Genomic DNA, 10,370 nt, shown 5'->3' with positions numbered 1-10,370 from the left:
AGTCGCCAGTCCCGGCCCCCCGTCGAGCCAGCTCTGCGCCCCTCCCTTTGGCCACCTCGACTCCCGGCCCCCGCCTCGATAGTTCCAGGCCGGCAGCCCTCCCTACTTCGGCGCCTCCTGCCCCCTCCCACTCGGCCACTTCAGTCGCCTGCCCCGGCCTCCGTAGACCCCGCTGGGACACCCCGCCCCCCATCCCGGCCGCCACAGACCGCGCTCGGCCACCCCCCCCACCCCAGGCCTCGTGGACCCCGCTGGGACCTAACCTCCCGCCCCCCACCTCGGTCAGCCACCCCCGCCCCCCGCCCCCTCGGCCCCGTAGACCCCTCTGGGACAACCTCCTCCTGGACCCGGCCGCCTCAGGCCGCGCTCGGCCACCACCCTCCCCTCGACTCCCCCCGCCCCCACCCCACGCCTCGCGGACCCCACTGGGACCTAACCCCCGGGCTCCCCCTTGCCACCTCGGCCCCGTAGACCCCGCTGGGACAACCTCCTCCCGGAGCCGGCCGCCTCTGACCGCGCTTGGCCACCACCCTCCCCTCTGCTCCCCCACCCGGGACTCGCAGACCCGCCTGGGACACCCCCGCCCCCGCCGCGTGGACCCCCGCGCCACCGCCCCCCGCTCGGCCCCCCTCCTTGGGGTCGAGGCGGCAGGGGGAGGGGCCGCGCCGGCCCCCGCGTGCGTGGCAGGCTCTCCCGGCTCCGCTCTCCCGGCCTCCCTTCCCGGGAGGCGGGGTCGGCGCCGCGGCTGCGGCGGCGGCGGCGGCGGCGGCAGCGGAGGCAGGCCCCCTCCTCCTTCCTCCGTCGTCCGGCCTCCTTCCTCGCGCGCCCGCCGCCCGCTCTCTCTCCGCCGCTCCGACGCCGGCAGCGCCCGCGTGCCGCTCGCCCAGCCCCGGGGGAGCCCGAGGAAGTTTCCCGGGCCGCGTGCCCCGCTCGCTCGCCTCGCAATCCGCGGCCTCACCCGCCGCCGCGCCCGCCATGCCCTCGGCCAAACAAAGGGGCTCTAAGGGCGGCCACGGCGCCGCGAGCCCCTCGGAGAAGGGCGCCCACCCGTCGGGCGGCGCGGATGACGTGGCGAAGAAGCCGCCGCCGGCGCCGCAGCAGCAGCAGCCGCCGCCGCCCGCGCCGCACCCGCAGCAGCACCCGCCGCAGCATCCGCAGAACCAGGCGCACGGCAAGGGCGGCCACCGCGGCGGCAAGTCCTCCTCCGCCGCCGCCGCTGCCGCCTCGTCCTCGGCGTCCTGCTCGCGCAGGCTCGGCCGGGCGCTCAACTTTCTCTTCTACCTCGCCCTGGTGGCGGCGGCCGCCTTCTCGGGCTGGTGTGTCCACCACGTCCTGGAGGAGGTCCAGCAGGTCCGGCGCGGCCACCAGGACTTCTCCCGGCAGAGGGAGGAGCTGGGCCAGGGCTTGCAGGGCGTCGAGCAGAAGGTGGGTACCCCGGACCCCCACCCGCGGCCCCCGAGCCGCAGCCGGGGCGCTGGCTCTGCCCAGGCCCCGGGGCCGGGACCGGAGCCGGGCGCCCTCCTCGGGCGGTCCGGGCCCCCAGTCCCCGGGCTGTCCCCAGACCCTCTTTGTTAATGGCCGCGGCGGAATCGGGCCCCGAGGGATGGGCCGCCGGGAGGATGGTCAGGCCAGCCTGCCAGGGTGGGCCAAGGGCCTGTCACAGGGCATTAGCGGTGACCTGTAAGGAAGCCTCCAGGCTCTGGGGAGCCCATTCTTTTTGGATTAGGAACCGCTGAATGGACAGAGTTGTCTGAAAAGGAGGTTGGAAGGGACGCCAGCGCATCCCCGGGAGCCTCGGGCAAGGCCGCACCTGGGCTCTCCCTGTGGGAGACATCTGAGCCAGGTTTTAATAAATCCCGATCCTGGGGAAGGAGAAGGAAGTAGTCATACTCATTTGCGAAGTTCAGATGAAATATTACCTATCTTCAGATCCCTTGTGGACCAGTGTCCCCATGTGGGCCTTTGAAATAGCATAAACTAGCTTCAGAGGAAAGGAAAGGCCCCCAAATATTAGAGGGTACTGGTGAGTAATACCACAGACACTTTTACATGATGTTAAGAGGGCTTAGTCACTATCTAATCCTCATAGCCACCCTGGCGGGGAAGGAGAAGTAGTAGTTGTGACTCCATTTTCCAGATGAGAAGATTGAAGTTTAGAGAGATGGGGTGAATTGATAAAGACCACAGCTGGTGAGTGGCAGACTGCATGAGAATGTCTAGGCCACTGCCCAGTTTGGGGTCCACTGAGGCCTCTCTCTCCGGTATGGATGGACCCAACTTTTACCACAAAGCCTCTTAGGTTCCCACTTGTGTGTTGACACACCAAGCGCATCTCCCTTGGTCTCATCCCTTCTCCTTCCTCCTCTTCCGTCGTCCTCCACTAACGTCTTTGCTCAATGAAAGTTGGTTGTATGGTCGAAACAAAAAAGCCCGCCACCACTTCTGAGCCCGGAACTGCTGCCTCCTTTTCCCAGCATGCCGCCTGCCCTGCCAAGTTTCTATCGACTTTTGTGGAGTATGCAGGACTAGGAATTTCCTCTTAAGACTGGCAGAGCAACTGGAATGAGTCATCCTGCTCCACGCTGCAGGCCAAGGGAGGTGACTTTTCGGAGAGACTTCAGTAGGCAGTGCCGCTTTGCCTATCCTGAATGTCACGTCATAAGACGCACTGCTAGAGGATAATCACGAGCCCCTCGGTCCCTCCCTCCCATCCGCCCGGTTACCAGTCACAATGTTCATTGAAGTCTGATAGTGATACGGTTGCATGTTGGCACTGTGCCGGGGTGTTGGGGGGGGGGGCGGGGGTTGAGGGGTGGTTCCAAGGCGCAAAAAGGCACAAATAATGTTTGCAAAGCAGCACGTAAGGAGTTTTCAGTGGAGGGTTACTGCCGTGTGAGTTCGGAAGAAAGAGGGTGTGGAGTTTGCCTGGGCCCATGTCCTGGTGGCCAGGGCAGTGCCAGTGTAGGCCTCGCTGGTGGTCAGGAACTGTTGAGAGAAAGAGTGCAGACACACAGGCAGGGGCGCTGTCTTGAGTGTGTTGCAGGGACCAGCAGGCGGCTGTCCGGCCTGTAGCAGAGTAACATTTAGGAAGTAGTGAGATGAGAGATTGAAGTTGAGGCTCAGATGGGGGAGGTCTTGAAAAGTAGTTGAAGAAACTGGGTTTTACTGTGTCTGCTTCTCCCCTGCCTCTCCCCTATTCCCTCCTCCCCGGCTCCCACCTCTTCTCTATCAAAGCTGTGTGTACATTACTTTCCATTTGGGGGCTGAGTTTTCCTATCTACACAGTGAGGGGAGGGCACTGTCCAGGTTTTTTAAACATCCACCTGGCTGTATGCTGTTGGAACAGTGTCCTTTCTTTTTAATTTAGCAGTGTAATCAAGCTATATGTGATGCCTCGGATTTATTGTGCTCTCATCTCTTGACTCTCACAGCAGCCCCAAGAGGTGAGCACGAGTAGACCGAGTAGACCGCCCTTTTTGCAGATGAGGAGAGTGAGCCACGAGAAGGCCAAGAAAATGCAAGGTCCCACAGCTAGTAAGGGGCAGGGCTAGGATTCATATTGCAGTTTGCTCCTAGGACAGTCTTAGCCCTTTGTTCATTTTATTATCTTGCCCGTGGCTCGTGAGGTGTGTAGTGGCTATTTAGTTAATGCCTGGTCCGATGATGTGGAACTCAGAATGTGCCCAGAACAGTACTGAGATTTGACACTGTGTGTGGCCACTTCTGTCTGCTCCTCCGTGGAGGCCAGGAAATGAGTGATTTTGCTTTGAAGAGTGAGCAGTGGTGGCTCCTCTGAAAGCCTAAACTTGAGCCCCTTTTTAACTCTGTGATGCTTGGTGCAGGGTGGGGTTTGGTTCTTAGCAGGAACCTATACTTATAGTATTATTATTCGTAATTAGTATTCAGTATGGGCTAGGCATCCTATTAAGTTCTTCCCAGCCACCCTCTGAGGCAGGACCCATTCCTTAGCACTTTCCACAGGTGGGCCAGCCTGGCCAGGAGCCTGCTGTATTACTCCTTCAAGGTCACACACAGCCCCTAAGTGGGGGATTTGGGGTCGGAGTCAAAGCAGTACGACTTGAAGCACGCCACAGGGCCGCTTGCCTGGTCTCATTGTGCAGATGGTCCCAATGTTGGGAAATGGCCCAGGTCTGCTGAATGACTGCAGCCTGGGCAGAGAAGCTGGCCTGTCCTTCCACGGAAGGTTCAGTGGGCACAGTGGGTGCAGGTTTCCGAAGATGCTGGCAGTTTGGTTGGAGGCGGGGAAGGGCCCTTGTGGCCCTGGTGGATCCAGGGTGGCAGAAAGTGATGGGAGGGGTGGGCTTAGGCCCAGGAGGGACAGCTGAAAGAGATGAGCAGTTGTTTGTGGAAGAGTGAGTTCTCTGGTTGTGTTTCTTTGTTTTCTCGTCTTGACTCTGGAGGAGTCAGAGCTTCTGAGGGTAAGCAGCATTTTCTCCACACACTCAGTGCACGTAGAACAGGCTTCTGCTAGAGCTTATCACTGGAGGTTAAGAGCTCAGGTGGTGACCTCCCACGTTCTGGGATTTTGGTGCTCAGCCTGCCCATTTCCTAGTTTCCTGATTGGTAAACTGGAAATCATTGGGAGCCACCCACTCGAGATAATTACGAAGTACTTTGCATATTTTTTGGTATACAGGAAGTGCCCGGTTGAACAGCAGCCACCACTGTCTCCTCTCGTGATATGAACTCCTTGTGTGCAGGGATCCTGTTCTAACCATCGTTTTTCTCTGGTGTCTGTCCCACCATTTAGTGGGCACCCCACATGTTGGGAGAACAGATGCATCCATTGCATATTGATGTACATGGAAAGATGTACAGCTCACAGCACCATCAGTAGGGGGGCGAGTTCTGTATTATTTTCCTAGTGTTGGGGGTTGATATGTTTGGTTTCATCTATAATTTCTGATCTAGTCCCCTTCCTCACTGTTTGCCAAGAGCCAGCCCCTGTTAGGGGGCGACAGGGATCCCAGGGGAATTGGACTAGCTCAGTCTTCACTAGGCTTTGTGCTCTTAATTAATTAATTCCTGCTTCATTCGGAAAACACTGCAGGAACGCCTGCCACGTTGCAGGTACTGTGCTCGCCCGGCCGTGCCTCTGTTTTGAGTGCTGTGCACAACAGGCGGGTGCTGTGATTGAACAGCTTAGTTTTGGAGGTGAGTTCTCCCTGGTATCTTCTCAAAGTACCCTTTATGAGTCAGGTTATATTGAGTTGAACTGGGAAATTGTCTAGTCTTCCGGAGTCCCTGAAAACCTCATTCTAATCTGTCTTAACATCACAGACTACTGGAAACCGAAAGGGACTTTAGAAACTATTTGTTAGGGCGCCTGGGTGGCTCAGTGGGTTAAGCCGCTGCCTTCGGCTCAGGTCATGATCTCAGGGTCCTGGGATCGAGTCCCGCATCAGGCTCTCTGCTCAGCAGGGAGCCTGCTTCTTCCTCTCTCTCTCTGCCTACTTGTAATCTTTCTCTGTCAAATAAATAAATAAAATCTTTAAAAAAAAAAAAAAAGAAACTATTTTTTAATAGACGAGGAGTTGGGACCTGCAAAGTGAGTGACTTATCTGTGCTCCCTGAGCTGGTTTTAGGTGGGGCTGGCACCGGAGCCCGGAGCTGCTGTCTGTTGACCATTCACTATGTGTCAGGCACAACTGAAGCTGTAGATATCTTCACTCTAGCTTAATCCTCCCACGACGAGCCTAGAGAGAGTCAGGTACTGTTTTGTTCCCGTCCTGCTGCTGAGGTAAAAAAGGCACAGACGGGCTGAGTAACTCGCCCAGGATCACACAGCTAGGAAGTGTCCAAACCAAGATTTGAACATAGCCAGTCTGGTTCCAGAGCTCATGCTGTTTTATTTTTTGCCTTGTTGCCATGGAAGTATTTAGGCATAAACAGAAGAGATCAATATAATGAGCCCCGTTTTTAATGATGCTCTTTTTTTTTTCTTTGTTATTCTTGTTTGTTTCATTCCGTCACCACTTCTTCCCTCCCATTTTGTTTTGCTCTTTTAGGACTGGAGTCAGAGCAGGGTCTCTGAAGCCTTCTCTTCCACCCTTTGCTGGGTGCCCACCTGGTCTCTCTTGTTCTCAGATGCTCTGGGTGTTGGGACATAGCCCAGGTGATGGCGTGGCTGCAGCCTGGGCCGAGAGCATAGCCTGTCCTGAGCCGAGAGATTCAGCAGGCAAGGGTGGGGCAGGCCCCCTGGAGGGCCCTTGTGGCTCTGGCAGACCCAGTGGGTATCGACCCAGGATCTAATTTTCGCTGAACATTAGTTCATCCCAAGTATTTCAAGATTTATTTCTAACAAATAGGAGCTCCTTCTCTTCCCTTTCCTTTTGGCAAAACACAGTATATTATACCTAACAAAGTTAACGGGAAAGGCTTGCTTCTCATCTAATACTTAGTTCAAAATCAGATTTCCCGAGGACCCCCTTAAAAATAGCTCTTTTATAGTTGCTTTGTTTGAGTCAGGATCCATGTATAAGTCCACACATTACATTTGGTTGGTGAATCTCTTAAATTTCTTTTAATGTGTAATTTCCCTCGACTTTCCCCTTTAAAAATGCTATTTAATTATTGAAGGTCCTGGCTCTTTGTCGTGTAGGATTTTCCACATCGTGGGTTTGGCCGATTGCGCCCTTGCTGTGTGTTTTTCTCTTGCATGTTCCTGTGAATTGGTGGTTAGAGCTGGAGGCTTGAGAGATTCCGGGTTTTTGTTTTGTTTTGTTTTGTTTTACAAGAAAGTGTTCTGGGTGGCTCTGTGTGTCAGTAGTCCCTGGCCTGTCAGGCTCGGCACATCAGACCAGTTGTCCGGAGAGGTTCCAGGTCAGACCTTGGTTAGTGGAGAATTTATTTAGGATGAGTGTGTCGTGGCAAACGGGAGCAAAATGTGCTCACAAAGCCAGAGAGCGCCAAGGGAGCATCTGGCCCAAGTCATGTTTTTGGGTGAGGACAGTGACTTGGTCAGGGCCGCCAACTAGAAGTGGCAAGCTAGACACCTGAACCTTTGTCTCGTGCCTCCCAGTCGAGTGTCTCCATGTGTCTCAGCTTTTTCCCTGTGAAAGGAAGACTTTTCCATTGCAGGAGCTAGAAACTCAGCCTCACTCGCTTAAAGAGAAGAGGGACGGGGGAAGGGAGAGAGAAGATGTATTGTCTTAAACCAAAAAGTTCAAGAGCAGATTCCTTCAGGTGTAGCTGTACCCAGAGATGCAGATTGTATCTTCAGAGCTCGATCTTGCCATCTCTTAGTTTTGCTTCCCACTGTGCTGGTTTGATTCGTAGACTGGTGTTCTTCGTGGGCCAGTCTGAGCCTCTCGAGGCTTCCCCCATTCTATAACTAGCAATCCCAATAGAAAAAGGTTTTCTTTACCAGTAGTCTTGGAATTGACTGACTGGCTGTAGGCCCATCCCTGGGCTGATCACTGTGGCTTCAGGAGAGAGGACCCCTGGAGCACTTGGAAAGGGCCTTTAGGTTGGTCCCGCAAACCGCATGGAATGTGTGTGGAGGAAAGGTTCTTTCTCCAAGGCCGATTATTGTTCCATTCCAGAAGAGGGACCCGAAGCTGGGCAGACAAAAGGAAATAGAGCTGTGTTGCATGGAACTCATCAGCTCTTCTCAGCAATTAACGTGTGGATTTTGGTTACAGGTGCAGTCTCTTCAAGCCACATTTGGGACTTTTGAGTCCATCTTGAGAAGCTCCCAGCATAAACAAGACCTCACGGAGAAAGCTGTGAAGCAGGGGGAGAGCGAGATCAACCGGATCAGTGAAGTTCTGCAGAAGCTCCAGAACGAGATTCTCAAAGACCTCTCTGACGGCATCCACGTGGTGAAGGATGCCCGGGAGCGGGACTTCACGTCTCTGGAGAACACGGTGGAGGAAAGGCTGACGGAACTCACCAAGTCCATCAACGACAACATCGCCATCTTCACCGAGGTCCAGAAGAGGAGCCAGAAGGAAATCAATGACGTGAAGGCGAAGGTTGCCTCTCTGGAAGACTTGGAGGGGTACAAGCAGGATTTGAAAGCCTTGAAGGAAGCTGTGAAGGAAACACAGGTCTCTGTGAAGTCCAGAGAAAAGGACCTCGAGGCCCTGAGAAGCACCCTCCAGACCTTGGAGTCTGACGTCTACACTGAGGTCAAGGAGCTGGTGAGCCTCAAGCAGGAGCAGCAGAAGTTCAAGGAGGCGGCCAATTCGGAGCACCTCACCTTGCAGGCCCTCACAGAGAAGCTTCTCCAGTCCGAGGAGGTCACCTCCCGCCTTCCCGAGGAGATCAGGAGACTCAAGGAGGAGCTGCGCCACCTGGAAACAGAGGCCCTCAGGCCGGAAGAAGATGGGGTTTACAAGCACGCTGGCTCCTTAGCCGCGCTCCAGGAGAAGAGTCAGGGATTGGACTCCAGGCTCCAGACCGTGGAAGACGGTGTGGATGCCGTGCAGACGGCCTCTGCGCGCCACAGCGAGAACCTGGAGGCCCTGCTGGCCAAGAGCGAGGAACACGAGCAGCGCCTGGCTGCCCTGCAGGAGCGCGTGGCCGGCCTGGGCCCTTCGGAGGCCGACGCGGGGGGCCTGGCCAGCACGGTGAGGAGCCTGGGCGAGGCCCAGCTCTTGCTCTACAGCGACGTGGAGGAGTTGAAGAGAAGCGTGGGCGAGCTCCCCAGCACCGTGGAGGCTCTCCAGAAGGTGCAGGAGCAAGTCCATACGCTGCTGGGCCAGGACCCGGCCCGGGCGGCCCCCTTGCCTCAGGACTTCCTGGACAGACTCTCTTCTCTAGACAACCTCAAAGCCTCAGTCAGCCAAGTGGAGTCGGACTTGAGGATGCTCAGGACTGCCGTGGACAGTTTGGTCGCGTACTCTGTGAAAATAGAAACCAACGAGAACAACCTGGAATCCGCCAAGGGCTTGTTAGATGACCTGAGAAATGACCTGGATAGGTTGTTCCTGAAAGTGGAGAAGATTCACGAAAAAGTCTGAGGGAACGCGCGTGCAGGGTACAGAGTTGATCCAGTTTCTCATGACCAAAAAATGGGTTGTTTTCTCCCGCTCACTCTACCCCTCCCGGGTTCTTGTTCTCTCTTAAAAAGCAGTGCCCCTCCCCGCCCCCAAGGCCTGAACACCAAGGCATTTTATATTTTTGTGCCCAGTTAACTTATTTACGATTATTACCACACACCATTGGTTTCTCAAGTTCTCTGCTTCTGCTTTTGGTTGGTTTCCTCAAGGCCTGGCCCCTGCTAGTCAGAGGGGCCTTCTAGGAGGGATGGCTCTAGTGTCCGAGAAGAATGGCTTCAACTGGGGATTAGCAGAAGCAGATTACGTGTGACCTCACAAAACCTTGCCTGCCTGGCAGATTTCAAGTAAAAAAAGGCCAGGGGAGGAGGCACTTCTCTTTCTCATTCTCTTTAAGGACAATTAATTTTACTATTTTTTTTTTTTTTAATACTTCTGGCCGAAGTTTTCATGAGCTGCCGCTCACTTCTTGTCTTCCACTTAAACTGGTTAAAATTTACAAATGTCAGCTCCGATTTGGGAGGGGGACAAGCCCCTTGGTTTTTAGTTGATAAGAACCAGCTGCTTGACTTGATGGCCACCTCCCGTGGTGTGGGGTGCTGTTTCCATTCCTGAATCATCTTGTGATCTCCAAGGTAACTATGCAAAGAATCCAGATGGTTCTGAATGTGAAAGCCACAACACTTCAGAGTCCCCTGTGACCAGCCTGTGTCACCTCTTGGTAGAGTCCCCGGATAATACGGATAATACGTTGGTTTAGAATCCCGGAAAGGGGACTTTTTGGAATCCTTCAGGAAACGTGTGATGAGAGCGGTCCACAAAGGCATGGGCTGTCTCCCTGGAGAATGGAGGCCATGTGTTTTTATTTTCTCATGATGTCCATGAAGAGGTTTGCTGTCCCAGCAGACCCCCATCTGTCATTGAGGAGGAATGTGCATTTTCTGTAGTTTTTTGCTGTTTCCCTTCGAGCTGTACTGTTCTTTAATGGCTGTCTTGCCTTTCAAAAAAGAAGAAAAAAAGAAAAAAAAGAAAATTAAGAGAAAAAAAGGTTTGTTTAGTTTACTGTGAAATGAACTGTATGGCTTATTTACAGTATTTTTAATTCTTAATAAACACGAGCTTTGTTACGACTTTTCTAGAGTGATGGTTTTCTGAGAATTTAGCAATTGCGATGTATTCCTTAGACTAGAAAGGTCGAGAAGTTTTCGATTTTAAGAGCGTTGCAATTCTAAAAGCAAGGTGGCCTCATTCTTAGGCCTGGGGACGTACCTTTGATTGACCGTTTGCAGGTTTGATTATAGGCATTTGCCTGACTCGCAACTCTGAGCTACAGCAGAATCTTCTGGG

At 54.4% G+C, this 10,370-nt stretch overlaps 1 protein-coding gene across 1 annotated transcript; it reads left to right on the top strand.

Annotated features, from left to right (window-relative positions):
* The first annotated feature begins 833 nt into the window (after nt 1–833).
* CKAP4 (cytoskeleton associated protein 4) lies at nt 834–10,153 on the top strand. The gene is made up of 2 exons (XM_059186744.1): nt 834–1,425; nt 7,665–10,153. The coding sequence occupies exons 1-2, from the start codon at nt 976–978 to the stop codon at nt 8,985–8,987; spliced, it is 1,773 nt and encodes a 590-aa protein (XP_059042727.1). The 5' UTR covers nt 834–975; the 3' UTR covers nt 8,988–10,153.
* Nucleotides 10,154–10,370: the final 217 nt, after the last annotated feature.

This window comes from Mustela lutreola, chromosome 8 (assembly GCF_030435805.1).
Source record: "Mustela lutreola isolate mMusLut2 chromosome 8, mMusLut2.pri, whole genome shotgun sequence".
Lineage (NCBI taxonomy): Eukaryota > Metazoa > Chordata > Mammalia > Carnivora > Mustelidae > Mustela > Mustela lutreola.
Note: the sequence above shows the minus strand (reverse complement) of the source record. Positions and strands in the feature narration are given on the sequence as shown.

Excerpts from the sequence above, each read along its gene's own strand:
- CKAP4 (XM_059186744.1), top strand. The coding sequence starts at position 976 with ATGCCCTCGGCCAAACAAAGGGGCTCTAAGGGCGGCCACGGCGCCGCG. Across the intron at positions 1,426-7,664 it reads TGCAGGGCGTCGAGCAGAAG|GTGCAGTCTCTTCAAGCCAC; the intron begins GTGGGTACCCCG and ends TTTTGGTTACAG.